The sequence below is a fragment of the Littorina saxatilis genome, linkage group LG16, assembly GCF_037325665.1.
Source record: "Littorina saxatilis isolate snail1 linkage group LG16, US_GU_Lsax_2.0, whole genome shotgun sequence".
NCBI classification, from domain to species: Eukaryota; Metazoa; Mollusca; class Gastropoda; order Littorinimorpha; family Littorinidae; genus Littorina; species Littorina saxatilis.
The window spans coordinates 50,416,726-50,436,574 of NC_090260.1; the positions used below are offsets into that span (position 1 = coordinate 50,416,726).

General features: G+C 41.6%; 1 protein-coding gene across 1 annotated transcript; it reads right to left on the bottom strand.

The window, feature by feature from the left end:
- Positions 1–458: 458 nt before the first annotated feature.
- On the bottom strand, positions 459–6,969 carry LOC138950054 (uncharacterized). The gene is made up of 5 exons (XM_070321836.1): positions 6,951–6,969; positions 6,410–6,497; positions 4,448–4,704; positions 3,106–3,316; positions 459–586 (listed from the first exon to the last, which is right to left on the bottom strand). Exons 1-5 carry the CDS (start codon positions 6,954–6,956, stop codon positions 459–461), a joined length of 690 nt encoding a protein of 229 aa, XP_070177937.1. The 5' UTR covers positions 6,957–6,969.
- Positions 6,970–19,849: the final 12,880 nt, after the last annotated feature.

Here is a 19,849-nt window from a genome sequence, read left to right on the forward strand (position 1 = left end):
TTTAAATACATACTTTCTGAAAAGAACCTACGCCTTGTATTGAGTTGTTTTCATGATTTGTTTTGATTCAATACAATTTTGAACTTCACCTGCCTCTTCTTGAGTTTATATTCTGTGTGTCTGTTTGTCCTGTCGTGTGATTGCCATCCTGACAAATGACCTTCAAACACGTATAACATCTAAGACACAGACACAGACAGTAAGAGTTAATGTGAAGCTCGTCTCACTTTCGGGGTACAGATTGGTGTCAGAAATGTGAAGCTAAGACCGCTCGGCTTTACACATACTTGCCCTTCCTTCGCCTTGTCATGCCAGTTGTCTATGCGGAATTTGTACAGACGAAGAACATTTACAACAAATGTAGACGAAACAAGTTACTAGTAGACGTCGACGAGTAGAAGACGAGTGCAAATTTAGTTTAGAAAACAAATAGCCATGTCTGAATAAAATGTTGTGACTTACCTCTGAACGACATTGTCGTGATTCAGCACGATGTAACTGACAAGGGCGTCATCTGTCATATTCTCTTGGCCCGGAAAGAGGGTCGTCATCGCATTGTTCATGGCGTCAGTCGTTGTCTCGTCCCCTGCATGATTTGAAAGCACATGGACACGTTTTTAAACGTGGGGCGTCAGAGAGAGAATTGAATTGAATTGAATGGAACTTTATATTTCAAGGGTGACAGTAATCGCAATGCCAACCTGCTTTTTCTTTATCCGGCTTACTACATAACACATCAATATAATCAACATGTCCAGCAATCAACAAGACATTTTAAATGCATTATATGATGCATTGGCAATGATGGAAAATTATAACGCATTTTGTGTTTGCCTAATAAATGCTCTTTGTGCATTGTCTAGAATCATATGGTTCGATACAATCAGAGAGTACTAATACTTTAACAGCTACAAGACAATTGTACGTACAAGTTGTGCATTGTGTAGAATCATGTGGTTCAATACAATCAGAGAGTACTAATACAGTAACAGCTACAAAACAGTTGTACTTACAAGTTGTGCACTGTGTAGAATCATGTGGTTCAATACAATCAGAGAGTACTAATACTTTAACAGCTACAAGACAATTGTACGTACAAGTTGTGCATTGTGTAGAATCATGTGGTTCAATACAATCAGAGAGTACTAATACTTTATCAGCTACAAAACAATTGTACTTACAAGTTGTGCATTGTGTAGAATCATATGGTTCGATACAATCAGAGAGTACTAATACTTTAACAGCTACAAAACAATTGTACTTACAAGTTGTGCATTGTGTAGAATCATGTGGTTCAATACAATCAGAGAGTACTAATACAGTAACAGCTACAAAACAGTTGTACTTACAAGTTGTGCACTGTGTAGAATCATGTGGTTCAATACAATCAGAGAGTACTAATACAGTAACAGCTACAAAACAATTGTACTTACAAGTTGTGCATTGTGTAGAATCATGTGGTTCGAGAAAGACAGTGTGACATGGGTCTTGAAAGTTGGTTCATTGGTTTGTGACTTAAATACATCAGGAATGGAGTTCCACATAAGGCCCCACGAATATGAGAGACTGAACTTGTACAGGTCAATTCTTTGGGTTTGAATAATCCATGTGTTTAATGTTATTGATATGTTTATTTTGTAACTTTGAAGCCATGACTCAAGATGCATTCCCTGACATAATTGTATATATTAATTATTACACCTTTGTTATAGGAAAATCCTAATTTGATAGGAAGAAACTGTAATCTTTTATAATCATACGTGGAAAGAGATGTATATTTAAAATAAATAAGTTATATCTTTCCTTGTGCGTAGGTTAGAAACTGTTTAATCTTTAAAATCTGATATATTTTTAGATGAGCTTTTGCAAAGCGTTTTGATTTTGTGACTGAGACAGGTTATTATCAATGGTTATTCCCAAGACTGTATGGCTTTCGACTTTGGTTACATCTTGATTTCGTATTTGCAATGTCGGAAATCTAGATGATAGATTTGATCGTTTTTATCTCGTGGTTAGACGCATGCATTTAGTTGTATTTGGGTTCAGTCACAAATGGTTTAGTTCTGACAATTCTAGCAATCGATTCAGGTTTTCTTGGAGGACTTTTTGCTATTTCAATAAGATCTTGGTGACCGGAATGAATTGTAGTATCATCTGCATCAGTGTACACATGTACTTTACAAATATTGGAAGGTCGTTATAATAGATTGAAAATAGTAAAAGACCAAACATAGAACCTTGTGGTGCTCCAAACCTTTGTTTACAAGAGTGTGATTGGTTAAAATAAAAGTACTTTAGATTTTAACATGTAACCAGAATTAGTTGTCAGTCAATTAGGTCAAAAGCTTTAGTAAAGTCAACAAATAGCAGCACAGAACAGGTTATTGTTAATTGGTCAGTCATTGGTCAAATAAATTGTTTCACATGAGTGTTTTGGGGTTACACCTGTTTGATTTTCGTGCATTAATGTATTGTTCTCAAAGTGTAAAAGAATGTGCTCATTGGTATGTTTAATATTAAAAAAAAATTAAATGTTGTTAATGTGTTTATTGAGAAAGAGAGAAAAGAGAGAGAGAGAGAGAGAGAGAGAGAGAGAGAGAGAGAGAGAGAGAGAGAGAGAGAGAGAGAGAGAGAGAGAGAGAGAGAGAGAGAGAGAGAGATAGAGAGATAGAGAGAGAGAGAGAGAGAGAGAGAGAGAGAGAGAGAGAGAGAGAGAGAGAGAGAGAGAGAGAGAGAGAGAGAGAGAGAGAGAGAGAGAGAGAGAGAGAGAGAGACAGAGAGAGAGAAAACGAGAGAGAGAGATCGAGATCGAGTGGGAGAGAGAGAGAGTTCTTTAAGCATTTTCTTACACATCTTTAAACAAATGCGCAACTTTTCTTTGACTCTTTTTCACTCGCACGTTTTTCAGTGGGATGCTCACAATTGAAAGGAAGAGGGCGTTGATCACTTGTAGTCAGAAAGACAGCGCTGCTCATTGGTTTTAACCAATCCATCATCGGCTTAGATTTATCATTTTAAAAGCTACGTTTACATGACTGTTAACGAGAAAAGTACAGTGACAGATAGTCACAACCCGCAGCTATGCCAACAGGCAGATATCCGTACCACACAGTGACTCTGGCAGTCCCTCCGAGACAAACTCTTGGTCCGAGCACGTGACGACCACGCTCCGTTCCGCACTGCTAAACTCCACGCTGAAGACCCCGTCCTTACTCAATACAGCGGCTGCCTTGGACTGGTCGTAGTTTGAAAAGTCCACCACACTCTCAGAGCCCTCCTTTACCTGCCATGGGTTGGTGGTTCTGTTTTCGCTAAACTGAATTGCAGAAAGAGCATGCGTTAGATCAGGACATACTTATTTATATTGGCAAGTCTCGTTCACATTAGCGTGTTTCTCACGAAGTTCAACAAAGTTCTTCTGAAAAATCAAAGCGTAAGCTTCCGTTCTAAAAGAGGGGAACAGATCGTGTCTTATTATACAATAATCGGTTTAGCACTATGCATTTCCTGTCGTAAACAACATCAACCCCAACACTAAGCATCATTATAATCACCAAAGCCATCATCATTAACAACAACAACAACCATGTCAACCCCACCACCATGATTACCACTGTCACCACTACCACCACCATAACAACAACAAAACAACATCCACATGACTACATATCTATCCGATAAACGACCACATGTCTATACTTGTTCCACTCAGTAGACAACTACATTAATTTAAATCTATTTAAAGTACCATTCCGTCTCCAATGAGGTCAGCTGACCAATGAAATATTTTCGTGTAAACAGCAATACGAACTTGATGAAACACATTCCCACTAACACTCTACACCTTTGAATGACACGCACTGTAACGGTTCCTCTTAGAACTGTGTTTATGTACGATTATTCTTTTTGATCGCTGTCTCTGTTATAAGTAGGCCAGTGAGGTGCAACAAGACAAATGTCCATGTTTATGTACAATGAACATGGACATTGAAGTTGTCTTACGTTATCTAATCTTATCTTATCATATCATAAATGTGTGCTCGATTTCTGTCCAACCCAAAGTAACTGCTTAGAAGTGTGAAGAGAATCAAATTATTATGACATAACGATACCACCGCGCATCAAGTTTGATCATCGTGCCCAACTGCGCCAGAAGTCTGACAGAGTGATTATGCTTTCATCACCCTGTGGCAAAAAATCTCCCTTTTTCTGAGAAAACAAAACCCTGACTCAAAAAGGAAAGTAAATAAAATACATACACACCTCGTTTCAGCGGATATTTAAAGTAATGTTCTTATAGTTCGTGGTCATGCAATATATCGCTAAAGCCCAAATTGTTCATGATCAACTAACTTCGACCATTTTGTTGAATATCCACTGAGGCTCGGTTTGTAACCCCTATGTAAACGTGCGGCTTAGCAGATGTGTGTTTATGGTCATTCCAAACCTTGTCCAGTCGTCTCACTGAGGTTCGTATCTTCACGAATTCACTGGTATTAGCGTTGACCACTTTGACCCACACGGTGTTCGGGGAGAAACGGTGACTGTCTTCCTGGTCTACCGCGCTGCCTGGAGTGACCTTGACCCGGTAGTCCCCGCACGTGAAGTCCGCGAGACGATACTTACAGGGAAGCTCCACGTCCGCTGTTTCTCCGTTGAACATTGTCAGTGTTCCGTGACGTCCAATGGAGCATGCTTTCTCGTCTGAGAGAAATCATAGAAAGGAAAATATTGAGATGGAAACATTCTAATTTAGTGTTGAAGTTACATTGGAAGTCCTCTGTACCATCTTGTTTTATTGTTATGGCTCTTATCTCTATTTCACACACGCACGCCTAACACAGAAAAGGACAAGCGTGTTGTCTCTCAGCATTTAGTTATAGTCATATGTAGCGTTGACATGGACAAGCGTGTTGTCTCTCAGCATTTAGTTATAGTCATATGTAGCGTTGACATGGACAAGCGTGTTGTTTCTCAGCATTTAGTGGATAGTCATATGTAGCGTTGACATGGACAAGCGTGTTGTCTCTCAGCATTTAGTTATAGTCATATGTAGCGTTGACATGGACAAGCGTGTTGTTTCTCAGCATTTAGTTATAGTTAGTTACTTTATTTATTTATTTACGACTGTTTTTCCGTCTAGAATGCATGTGCCTGTAGTTGGTATGGGTGAGTGCGTCGCGTTCTCGTTGTGCGCCTGTCTGCGAGTGTATGAGTCCTTGTCGATTTGTGTTTCGTATAATGTTCACTATGTATTTTATATTTTGTAAGCGCCTAGGGCTATATTTAGATTAGGCGCACAAATGTTCATAATAATAATAATAATAATAATAGTCATATGTAGCGTTGACATGGACAAGCGTGTTGTCTCTCAGCATTTAGTTATAGTCATATGTAGCGTTGACATGGGCAAGCGTGTTGTCTCTCAGCATTTAGTTATAGTCATATGTAGCGTTGACATGGACAAGCGTGTTGTCTCTCAGCATTTAGTTATAGTCATATGTAGCGTTGACATGGACAAGCGTGTTGTCTCTCAGCATTTAGTTATAGTCATATGTAGCGTTGACATGGACAAGCTACATGTTGAACAGTCATTGTTGTTGTTTCTAAGTATTTGGTTGAACAGTCATGTACCGTTGACATGGAGAAGCTACATGTTGAACAGTCATTGTTGTTGTTTCTAAGTATTTGGTTGAACAGTCATGTACCGTTGACATGGAGAAGCTACATGTTGACCATGGTTGTTGGTTTAACTACTCCTACTTTTAAAATGTATTAAATCGTCAATTTCTTTAGTCAACAACTTTAATCGGTATGCTCTTTCAAAACATTGTGTTTACGAATTTGGGGTTAGACTCAGCGGTACGAGGTTTGAATAATTGAGCGGTAGCAAAACGCACCCGATTTAAACCCTTGAAGACTTGTTCCTTTTAACATATCTGTAGGTCGGAGATGGCAAAACCCATATCATCGGTGACTTAAAGACAGCAATGTCAGCCAGGTACAGGGCAATCCCCAAACAGGCAAACGTTCGGAGGGGTTATTTAGAACACATTTTAGAGAGAAGATCAAAGGCGGTATACTATTGTTAGACCAGTATACCAAAACGTAAGCTAATGCGCACCAACTATGAAGATAATTCGTTGAACTCAAACTGACTTAAAAAAAAGAATCCCTTCGTGTTTAACTGACGCTTGCAAGTGGTGCGCTCTATTGACCAATGACACGAAGGCAATCCTCCAAGGGGGAGACACATTGTCCACTATATCAACTGATCCTGGATAATCTCAAGTAATTGTACACCAAATATGAAGTAGGTCGTTCAACAGTGATATCAGTGTTTTTATCGGTTGCATTTCTGGGGGTCATCTTCAGTGTTAGGTCTAAAGAGAACCCATGTTAATCATACCTGCCAGTGAGAACTCAAAGGTGACAACACTGACGAACAGCACCAGAGGTAGGAACAAGGCTGATGACAACGGCATCTTCAAAGTTTGCTGCAAATCAGATCTGAAAACAAAGTGACAGTGCAATCATTACACCAAATCACCTTAACTAGGAGAGCAACTGTTATCATTTGTGTTCACTCGATAACGTCACAGTAAATGCAACACTACTATAACGTTTGTAAAGTCAAAAATTGGAGTGACGTTTTCCCCCTAAATGTCCGATTCAAACGCATGTGACGTCACGCATATTTTACTTTTGTATTTTCTTTTTTTTCAATTTGCCGGTCGTTTTTTAATTTTCACAAGTGAATTTGGACATATCTGCTTCGGTGCATGAGGGACGCTGACTGGCCCAAACAATCGCTAACACGCCCGTGCAAACCGAAACGTCTTTCCCTTGAGCAGATTACTGACAGTCACGTGCAACCGAAACGTCTTTCCCTTGAGCAGATTACTGACAGTCACGTGCAAACCGAAACGTCTTTCTCTTGAGCAGATTACCTTCATTCACGAGCAGCCCTGTGTGCAAAGCAATACTACATTGTGTTAAACATTGAGCTTGTGGCACAAACATGAAAAATGACTATCTTTTGCCTTTGAACATTATTCTTAAAAAGTCCTTTAATATTTTTGGTTTAACAAGAGTAATTAGTGTGTTTTTCACTGTTTTGAATGTATGTTACTTTTGATAACACAAATACTGGGCTCTTTTGTTTTGTTTGTGGTTAACAAAAATCAATAATGATATGACGGGCGCAGTGGCTTGGTGGTAAGACGTAGGCCTCCTAATCAGGAGGTCGTGAGTTAGAATCCCGGTCGCTGCCGCCTGGTGGGTTAAGAGTGGAGATTTTTCCGATCTCCCAGGTCAACTTATGTGCAGACCTGCTAGTGACTTAACCCCCTTCGTGTGTACACGCAAGCACAAGACCAAGTGCGCACGGAAAAGATCATGTAATACATGTCAGAGTTCGGTGGGTTATAGAAACACGAAAATACCCAGCATGCCTCCCCCGAAATCGGCGTATGCTGCCTGAATGGCGGTGTCAAAACGGTCATACACGTAAAAATCCACTCGTGCTAAAAACACCAGTGAACGTGGGAGTCTAAGCCCATGAACGAAGAAGAAGAAGAAAAAGAAGAAGAATAAATCCACTTTGTGTTTGACATAACACCGATAATCAGTGTTTCATCATATGCGTGGATGACATGACAACATCTTTCCTCTTCCGTTCAATGTATCAGGTAAAGTATTACAATGTAGAATCGAATTGTTCTTTTTTCAGTTAAGGATTGTTGATATGTCCTGGTAAAGCCTATGCACTGAAACAGACACTGACTCGACAATGAGAATGGTGGGCACGTTACCTGGGGTGTGCTTAAAGAAGAAAATCTTCAATATTTTAACCATCCTATTACTCACTTTGTTTTGCTTTTTCTCTCTCAATCTGTTTAGTTCATTTCAACACGTAAACATTGAGAAAGAAAGACACAAATAATCCTGAATTAATTAAACTTCCAAAACTAATGTCGACATGATTGTGTTAGACTGATATAGAGAAATGAAATACTAAGCAACGGAACACTTACCAACTAGAAGGCTGGGCTCCAAGAAGAGAGATGATGCGGTCGCTGTGGGCCGAGATATTTATACAGCTACATCTCCCTGCTCAGTGTTTTTTTCCATCAGCGAATCACGTGCATCGCCAGCTCAGCGTGTATCGTCTCCTGTCAGGCCATTGGTTAAGCTCAGCTGTTGCCACAACTAAAACACTCACCCCCCTCCCCCACCACATTCACTCTCCTGTCAGGCCATTGGCTGAGCTAAATGCTCACTCAACAGTTGATACAGCTAAAACACTCCCCCCCCACCACCACATTCACGCTCCTGTCACGCCATTGGTTGTATCACATATAATCCTCTTTTTGTTGCAATGATTGGAGAAACATGCCAGTTAACTAAATCACACACACGAAACCGTCGATGCAGTTGATGGTTTGTTTGGATGTATTATGCATTTCTTTATGATAGTAAAAACTGTCTGAAACTATTTATCGGGCGTGATTATGCCGTCCAAATGTTTTTTTTATATTTTAGACAAATGCACACAAAATAGGAAGTTCTGCCGAGTACACGCATCAATGACAAAGAAAACTCACACCATAACATGTATGCCACAAAACAATGAAATATACAAATAGGTTTTTACTCCCCTAATAATTCATAATACTTCCAATCAAATAATCAACTGCATCGAAGATTTTGTGTGGGTAATTTCATGGACTGGCAAAGATGGTCACCCATCCATATTTCTCCAATTAAGCTATATTATGGACGTGAGTGGGTGTTTTTTTGTGGAAAAGATCCCCTGTAGACTTATGTTTTAATTTACAAGTATGTTGTCCAAATGTGTTTGCACACAATCTGCTGCCCTGCCGATTACACTCATCACCGACGGAAAAAAAAACCACATCATAAAATGCCCCAAACAATCAAATATACAAACAAGATTTTACTCCCCGAAACAAATGCATAATGCATCTCATCAAATCATCAACTGCATCGAAGGTTTTGTGTGGGTGATTTAACCGACTGGTAAAGATGGTCACCCATCCATGTTATTCCCGTTACGCTATATTATGGACGTGCACAATTATAACCCTTAAAAACCGCAATGGCATCAGACACTTGGTTCAACGTTTGATTGCAAGTCTACCATCGTCATTGTTGACAGTACCAAAATCACATCTATTTTTATGTATTCCTTATCAGACTAAATCACCTTTTTTCATTGAACAATTATCTAAGACTGTTTTCATTAATTGTGTTGTTTATTTTTCATTGATACACCCTTAAAAATAATCCTCAGTAAAACCACATTGCATTGGACAAAAAAAGTGTAGGTCCCAGGGAGATAATTTGAATGTTTCTTTAAACACTAAATTGATATTATCCAAGAATAAAGATCAAGAAAGTCAACATCAAAATAGCTTGAACATTGTGGCCACCGGAGACCCACCTGAACATTGTGGCCACGGGAGACCCACCTGAACATTGTGGCCACCGGAGACCCGCCTGAACATTGTGGCCACCGGAGACCCACCTGAACATTGTGGCCACCGGAGACCCACCTGAACATTGTGGCCACCGGAGACCCACCTGAACATTGTGGCCACGGGAGACCCACCTGAACATTGTTGCCACGGGAGACCCACCTGAACCTTGTGGCCACAGGAGACCCACCTGAACATTGTGGCCACCGGAGACCCACCTGAACATTGTGGCCACCGGAGACCCACCTGAACATTGTGGCCACCGGAGACCCACCTGAACATTGTGGCCACCGGAGACCCACCTGAACATTGTGGCCACCGGAGACCCACCTGAACATTGTGGCCACCGGAGACCCACCTGAACATTGTGGCCACCGGAGACCCACCTGAACATTGTGGCCACCGGAGACCCACCTGAACATTGTGGCCACAGGAGACCCGCCTGAACATTGTTGCCACCGGAGACCCGCCTGAACATTGTGGCCACCGGGAGACCCATCTGAACATTGTGGCCACCGGAGACCCACCTGAACATTGTGGCCACCGGAGACCCACCTGAACATTGTGGCCAGCGGAGACCCACCTGAACATTGTGGCCACCGGAGACCCACCTGAACATTGTGGCCACCGGAGACCCACCTGAACATTGTGGCCACCGGAGACCCACCTGAACATTGTGGCCACCGGAGACCCACCTGAACATTGTGGCCACAGGAGACCCACCTGAACATTGTGGCCACCGGAGACCCGCCTTAAGTTTTATGTAAACGTTAAAATGATGTCATTAAGTAGAACTGTCTGGAAACTTTGAGTAAACATGGTAATGCCAACCTCCCAAGATTGTATTGGTTTGTGTATGTGTGGGTGTTTTTGTGAAAACGATATTCCGTAGGCGTATGGTTTAATTCCACAATTATGTAGTCCAAATGATTTTATATTTTAGACAAATTCTCACAACGTGCAGCTCTGCCGAGTTCACGTATCACCAACAAAGAAAAACTAAAAAACCATAACATGTCCCCAAACAATCAAATATACGAACAGATTTTTACTCTCCTAAACAAAAGCATAATATATCCAATCAGATCATCAACCGCATCGAAGGTTTTGTGTGGGTGATTTAATCGACTGGCAAAGATGCTCACCAATCCATGTTTCTCCCAGTAAGAAATATTGCGGACGTGCACAGTCATATCGCTTATAAAGCGCAACAGCATCAAACAAACGAGCAAACAAAAGAACAGAAAATTAATAAACTGCTCGTGCAGATATGTGTGGGAAGCATCAACCACGAAGAAAAAAACACACATACAATGCCCCCATACAATCAAATATACAAACAGATTTTCACTCCCTTTAAAAATCGCAGAATACATCTCATCAAATCATCAACCGCATCGAACATTTTGTGTGAGTGATTCAATCGACTGGCAAATATGGTCACCCATCCATGTTTCTCCCATTAGGTAAAATGATATGACGGACGTGCACAGTTATATCGCTTATAAATCGCAAACTCATCAAACAAACATGCCAACAAAAGAACAGAAAATTAAAAACCTGCTCGTGCAGATATGTGTGGGAAGCATCAACCACGAAGAAAAACAACCACCATACAATGCCCCCTTACAATCAAATATACAAACAGATTTTCACTCCCCTTAAAAATCGCAGAATACATCTCATCAAATCATCAACCGCATCGACGATTTTGTGTGGATGATTTAATCGACTGGCAAAGATAGTCACCCATCCATATTTCTCCAATTAGGCAATATTATAGATGCGCGTGTGTGTTTTTTGTGTGGACAAATCTCCTGTAGACTTATGTTTTAATTTACAAGTATGTCGTCCAAATGTGTTTACACACAGTCTGCAGCCCTGCCGATTACACTCATCACCGACGAAAAAACACACACACCATAACATACCAAAAACAATAAAATATACAAACATTATTTTACTCCCCGAAACAAATTCAGAATACATCCAATCAAATTATCAACTGCATCAAAGGTTTTGTGTGGGTAATTTAATCGACTGGCAAAGATGGTCACCCATCGTTGTTTCAATTAAGCAATGTTATGGACATGCACAATTCTATACCTTAAACAGTGCAAAGGCATCACACAATTAAACAAGAAAAAGAAAAGAACATCAATTTAAACTGATTAGGTTTTTGACGATTCTTGGGTTCAACGTTAGATTTCAATCCTACCAACATCGTTGTTTCACAGTCCAAACATCAGTTCTATTTGTATATCCCCCATCAAATTAAAACAACTTGTTATTGAACATAAATATATGACTGTTAGATATACTTAAAAATACCCCTCAATAAAAACAAAACATTATGAACAAAAGACATTGCGTCCAAGGGAGATAATTTGACACGTTATTTTGTTTAAACACTAAGTTGATATTCTCCAAGAATAAAAATAAGAAGGACAACGAGGTGTAGCTTAAGCATTGTGAAGAGAGTTTCGCCTCAAGTTTTATGTAAACGTTAAAATGATTTCATGAAATAGAACTATCTAAAAACTAAGAAATAGGAAACATGATTATGCCCCCCTCTCAAGATTGTATTGCTTTTAATTGTCTGTTTTGTGTGTGTGTGGGTGTTTCTATTGGGAAAGATATTCCTCAGGCGTATGGTTTAATTCCACAATTATGCAGTCCGAATGATTTTACGTTTTAGACAAATGCACACAACATGTGCAGTTCTGCCGAGTACCTTTATCATCGATGAGGGAAAACACCCCCCATAAAAAAAAATTAAAAAATCAAATATACAAAGAAGATTTTACTCCTCTAAACAAATGCATAATACATCCAATCAAATCATCATCCGCAACGAAGATTTTGTGTGGGTAATTTAATCGACTGGCAAAGATGGTCACCCATCCATGTTATTCCCGTTGCGCTATATTATGGACGTGCACAATTATATACCTTAAAAAAAACCAAAGGCATCAAATAAACGATCAGCAACAAGAATAACAGCAAATTATACTGATGAATGTGTTCACGATTCTTGGGTTCGTCATTTGATTTCAAGCCTACCATGTTCCTTGCTGACAATACAAAAATAAGGTCCATTGTCATTTATAACTTCTTGTTGTTGTTACGCAATCGAGCTCCGCGACTGACCAGAACCAGGTAATACTGTGTATTTGATAACCGGCTATTTGTGACTTTTAATTCGGTCGATTTAGAGGGTACTCTTACTTGAGCGGCGGTCACATGATCCCTGTAAACGAAATATTTATTATTCCCCCCTCTACTTCTTTACCTCTGTAAACTTGTAGGGGTAGTTATTTTTCGATAATGACCCAGCAACCAAACAAATAACGACCCAGCAACAGCCTGAATCCTTGATAGTGCAATGGGTTGAGAAGTTGTTCTGTTTCGGTACTACTTTTTGCGAATGAAAAGTTCCGAACGCTCTAACGTACGAAGTATACATCTCTGGAGCAAACAATACAAACATACCGCATTTAAATTAACAACTACAGGCCTGAACACATGAATCTCCATATAAAATCCATTAGTTTGATTGTTTTCTGAATTAGTTTAGTGGCTAGAAGCGCTGACCAACAAGTGTTCAGATATTTTTCTAATTGTCGTTTCTAGATAGTAAAATATGTGCTGAAAACGGTCAGCTATCGCACCATCAAGAAATCGGTTCCCTAGTACCCCTTTAAGGCTCTGGAACCACCCCGGGTGGCAATATCGGGTCGCAACAAAGAGTGTTCCCCATAGCCGGAAAGAGCCTCAACCGTGAAAGATAGAAAGAAAGGTATTGAACAAAAAAGACGCACAACACCAATGTTAACCCTTTGTGTTATCATACTTATATCAAAATATTGATGACCATGGAATAAATGGGTTATTTTTAGATTTCTGACAAAAAATCGCGAAAAACATGACAAATTGTCTTTTTTATAGCCTAAACTATGAAAGATTTAAAGTCAAGTATTGAACACAAAAGATAGTAATGGATAATGGCAACAACATTTGCTCTCATTGTTGTACAAAATTGTTGATTGTTTTTTAATACTTTTCCGTTTTTGTGGATTTCACAAAGCATACCAATTAAACGGCAGTCCAGGAAACTCGTCCGAATTTTTGCGGCTAAGAGCCTCAACATTTGAAGATAGAAAGACTATCATTGAACAAAAACTATGGTAAACACTAATGTTAATAACTTTTGATCTCACACTGATATTGAAATATTGATGACCATGCAATTCATGGGCTATTTTCAGATTTGTGGGTACAAAATCGCCCAAAACATGACAAATTGTCTTTTTTCTAGCCTAAACTATGAAAGATTTAAAGACAAGTATTGAATATAAAAGATTGCACGGGATAATAGCAACAACATGTGCACTCATTGTTGTGCAAAATTGTTTATTGTTCTTGAATATTTTCTGTTTTTGTGGATTTCACAAAGCGTACGGATTAATCGGCAACCCGTGTCAATCATCCGAATTATTTCATGCTGCGCCAAAACGATTGAAAATGGATGGAATATTAGTGTTTGAAGACAAAAGACGCACATTGTCATGTTAAACATATCTTGTTACACCGTATACACATCAAAATCGTGATAGCTCTTGGTTTGAATGTTACAATGTTTGATTTTGTGCAAGTTACACACATTCATACTGACAAAATGTAATGATATTCCAGGACAATATATCCAGCGCGCTCTTTGGGTCCCCAAAACACTGTACATGGTGAGTCCCATTGTGGTGCCAAAGTAGAAAATAATTATATTCACTTTAGCGATAGTCCGCAGTAGACGACATCAAATGACACAGACTGTAATGATAACTCAAAACTCGTCATCGCTTTCAGCAAACGCGTCAAAGTCAACCTCCTCATCTTCTTCCTCGTCATCCTCTTCTTCACAACCACCATCTGCCAGAAGATCGATCAGCGACACAGGTAGGATGGGCTTGAGGCATCACACCGGTTCCAGGACACCGTCTGCATTTTTCGTCCATCCCTGCCCCTGGTCGTAGGGTTTGGGCCTCTCCAGAATGCCTTCATGAGCACGCTTGTACAGGGCAACGCGGTGGTTTACTCGCTGAATGTGCGGCATCAGAGCAGATTGGCAGGGAGGCATGCGGGCTAGATCGACCTTACACTTGGACGTGAGTTTCTCGTTGTCTCCCACCATCTTGCGGAGTAGCTTTCCACGAACGACATCAACTGATTTCTCACGACTGTAACTGCTTCACCACCCGAAGTTTGACATCCCAGTCTATGAAAAGACCTTGGAGATGGTGAACCTCCTCGACGATCCAGACTGTCCAAAGGTGGGGAAACATCGCGAACTGGAGAAGGCCGAAATCAAGAAAAGCGAGGAGGCTGTTCAGAGAGTCAATACTGCTGTCAAGAACTTCACGAACCCGTTTTCCATCTCAGACAAAGACAGGCTCTACTCCTTGGCGTCTGGTGCCCCTGTCCGCATGGACGTCGAACAGGACTTGCTGCAGGCGAAAGCTAAAGGCATGGTCGCCAAAACTGACTTCATCACCCGCCTTCAAAGTGGAGAGCCAGGAAGCTTCTTTGACACTATAAAGAGGCAGAAACTTAAGACAATGGAGGCTTGCAGCAAGAAGGTCACGCTCACATCCCCACAAGGAAAGGCCCTCCAGTACCAGGTGCAAAGCGACCTCGCGTTTCTATACTGTTCAAAAAAAGAAACGCATAGCTTGTAATATTTGGTTAATTTAGTTATATGGCTACAAGGATATCCACCAAACTGCAGAAAATGTTTATCTGGTCGTCGACCTTTCGTCCATTGCCACAAGTGAGCTCTGCACGTGACGCATGCGTTATCAGTGGCTACAATGTCAAAATTGCTCATTTGGCATGACCACTCGTCATGCTTCAGTGTAATCTCGTGAAACTCGGGGAATATTGAGCTCTCACCATGTCTTCCAAAACCCATAAAAGCGGATTGTTCGCCACAAAGAAATCAGACGACAATTCAGCGACGAAAGATGGCCCGATTGAGCAGAGAAGACCGCCAAATTGCATTGGGTCGTTTACAAGCAGGCCAAAGTCAAAGTGCAATCGCCAGGCACTGCCACGTGTCCCAGAGCACCATCAGTAGACTGTGGGTCAGATTTCAAGCCACTGGCTCCGTTGCTGACTTGCCACGAGCGGGAAGACCAAGGGCGACAACTGCTGCTCACGACCGCTTCATACGGCTCCGCCACCTCCGGAATCGTTTCCTGTCGGCCTCATCTTCTGTCCAGGCTCTCCCCGGGCCACACCGATTATCGGACCAGACCGTGCGGAACCGCCTGCATGAAGCTGGTTTGAGAGCTCGCAGACCTCACAGAGGAGCTGTCCTCACCCGCCGCCATCGCCAGAACCGAGTGCAGTGAGGCAACCAGCACCTTCGCTGGACCGTCCGGAATCACTGGAGACACGTGTGGTTCAGCGACGAGTCCTACTTCCTGCTCCAGCGACATGATGGTCGGAGGAGGGTCTACCGGAGAGTAAACGAACGTTACGCGCCCAACTGTGTGGATGAGGCACCCGTTCATGGTGGTGGAGGCGTCATGGTGTGGGGGGCGATCAATACCGCTGGAAGGAGCACCCTGGTGCACGTCCAAGGGCGCATAACTGCCCAGCGATACGTGGAGGAAATTCTGCGCCCACACGCCCTTCATCTTCTGGCTGACCAGGATGCCATATTCCAACAGGACAACGCTCGCCCGCACACAGCACGACTCACCACCCAGTTCCTCACCGACCACCATGTCCAGGTGCTTCCCTGGCCATCCATGTTGCCAGACATGAACCCGATAGAACACCTCTGGGATGAATTGGACAGACGTGTGCGCAGGCGAGAAGAAGCGCCGGCAAATCACCGCGATCTATTGCAGGCACTTCAGGAGGAGTGGGACACCATCCCACAGCAAGATATCCGGCATCTGATCCAGTCCATGCCCAGAAGGTGCCGGGCAGTTGTTGCTGCTCAAGGCAGTCACACCCCCTACTGACTTGACAGCCTCGGCACCCAATCGTATTGATTGACTGATTGATTTGAAGATGCAAATGAACTGTGTGTGCATTCAACTGTGTCCATACCAAATTTCAAACAAATAATCTAAATATTGGATTTTCTGTTAATTTTTTCGAAAAATAAAACAAATTTGGCAAGTAGCAACTATGCGTTTCTTTTTTTGAACAGTATACTTATCGTCAAGTCACAGCAACTAGACGAACCATTGGACTTGGACAAAGTCATGATGGGTGGTGCTGTACCTCCATCATGCCGCAGCGCTGGGATACAAGAACGCTGTGGTCAGAACCCCGGACACGGACATCTTTGTCATTCTTCTCTACCACGCTGAAGCCATCAAGTTGACTGTATACCTGGATACGGGATCAGGAAAACATCGGCAACTGATCAACCTCTCTGAGCTTGCAGAGTCCCTGGGGCATGACTACTGTGCCACTCTTCTTGGGTTCTATGTGTACAGCGGAGAGGACTGCACCAGTGCATTCAAAGGAAAGGTGAAGGTGGGGCCCTTAAGAAACTGGAGAAAAATCCCAAGTTTCACACGGCATTCAGGCAGCTTGGTGACGACTGGGATGTCAAACTTCGGGTGGTGAAGCAGTTGGAAGAGTTTACGTGCCTGATGTACAATTACAGTCGTGAGAAATCAGTTGATGTCGTTCGTGGAAAGCTACTCCGCAAGATGGTGGGAGACAACGAGAAACTCACGTCCAAGTGTAAGGTCGATCTAGCCCGCATGCCTCCCTGCCAATCTGCTCTGATGCCGCACATTCAGCGAGTAAACCACCGCGTTGCCCTGTACAAGCGTGCTCATGAAGGCATTCTGGAGAGGCCCAAACCCTACGACCAGGGGCAGGGATGGACGAAAAATGCAGACGGTGTCCTGGAACCCGTGTGGTGCCTCAAGCCCATCCTACCTGTGTCGCTGATCGATCTTCTGGCAGATGGTGGTTGTGAAGAAGAGGATGACGAGGAAGAAGATGAGGAGGTTGACTTTGACGCGTTTGCTGAAAGCGATGACGAGTTTTGAGTTATCATTACAGTCTGTGTCATTTGATGTCGTCTACTGCGGACTATCGCTAAAGTGAATATAATTATTTTCTACTTTGGCACCACAATGGGACTCACCATGTACAGTGTTTTGGGGACCCAAAGAGCGCGCTGGATATATTGTCCTGGAATATCATTACATTTTGTCAGTATCAATGTGTGTAACTTGCACAAAATCAAACATTGTAACATTCAAACCAAGAGCTATCACGATTTTGATGTGCATACGGTGTAACAAGATATGCTTAACATGACAATGTGCGCCTTTTGTCTCCAAACACTAATATTCCATCCATTTTCAATCGTTTTGGCGCAGCATGAAATAATTCGGATGATTGACACGGGTTGCCGATTAATCCGTACACTTTGTGAAATCCACAAAAACAGAAAATATTCAAGAACAATCAACAATTTTGTACAACAATGAGTGCACATGTTGTTGCTATTATCCCGTGCAATCTTTTATATTCAATACTTGTCTTTAAATCTTTCATAGTTTAGGCTAGAAAAAAGACAATTTGTCATGTTTTGGGCGATTTTGTACCCACAAATCTGAAAATAGCCCATGAATTGCATGGTCATCAATATTTCAATATCAGTGTGAGATCAAAAGTTATTAACATTAGTGTTTACCATAGTTTTTGTTCAATGATAGTCTTTCTATCTTCAAATGTTGAGGCTCTTAGCCGCAAAAATTCGGACGAGTTACCTGGACTGCCGTTTAATTGGTATGCTTTGTGAAATCCACAAAAAACGAAAAAGTATTAAAAAACAATCAACAATTATGTACAACAATGAGAGCAAATGTTGTTGCCATTATCCATTGCTATCTTTTGTGTTCAATACTTGTCTTTAAATCTTTCATAGTTTAGGCTATAAAAAAGACAATTTGTCATGTTTTTCGCGATTTTTTGTCAGAAATCTAAAAATAACCCATTTATTCCATGGTCATCAATATTTTAATATAAGTATGATAACACAAAGGGTTTACATTGGTGTTGTGCGTCTTTTTTGTTCAATACCTTTCTTTCTATCTTTCACGGTTGAGGCTCTTTCCGGCTATGGGGAACACTCTCTGTTGCGACCCGATATTGCCACCCGGGGTGGTTCCAGAGCCTTAAAGGGGTACTAGGGAACCGATACTGCGGCCCTATGCTCCACAGGGAGTCTACAGGAATAAGTCAAGTAAGTCAGGGAACCGATTTCTTGATGGTGCGATAGCTGACCGTTTTCAGCACATATTTTACTATCTAGAAACGACAATTAGAAAAATATCTGAACACTTGTTGGTCAGCGCTTCTAGCAACCGTACTAAATCTAGATCTGCCGTGCTCAAACGTTCATCACAAGAAATTTTCCAAGGAAGTAACTCATACTTTGTATAGCGACAAGAGTAGTTCCCCTTCTTTTCACTCAGTTTCTTCGACAACAGACTGCTATCCGATGGTCAGTTTTCAACAATATTTCATTTAATAAACAGATCACACGCAACCAAATGCACACATCTCATCAATTTAAACAACATAAAGCGGTTTCATACACTATTTTCCCCAGAAAACTGAACTTCATACAGTTTTTAACGTTGGAACACGGGTGCAAAAGTTCGTCTGCTAGTCCCATTTGACGAAAGAACATTATCCTAAGCGATACCAAAACATATACAGAACACACAATATCTGCCTTTGCCGCCACAGCAGAATAACAGCATATCTGACAAGAAGTGTTAACAGAATGGAATGATTTGCACGGAACTATACAACCGCGCATTAATCGATCGCCTGCGCAGGTTGACTGGTTGAGTTAATAGGATTCGATCAAACTTTCGCAAAAAAACTCCTCTTTTCTTTGAATAACTGAAGAAAGGAGGAATAAAGAGGTTACACACCTCGTCTCAGTGATTATAAAAAATAATGGTCTCAGTTGGCGGTCATGAAAAAGCTCGCTTATGCTCGCATTTTTCATGATTCGCGAACTTGGACCATGTAACCTCTACATACACCCCCAACCCCACCCCTTCCCCCCCTTCCCCCAAAATATAGCAACTTGCACCTCCCACTTGCCGACTACATATGAACTCAACGTTTCCATTCAGTAAAACCGGCACGGTTGGCCCAGTGGTAAGGCGACCGCCCCGTGATCGGGAGGTCGTGGGTTCGAACCCCGGCCGGGTCATACCTAAGACTTTAACATTGGCAATCTGGTGGCTGCTCCGCCTGGCGTCTGGCATTATGGGGTTAGTGCTAGGACTGGT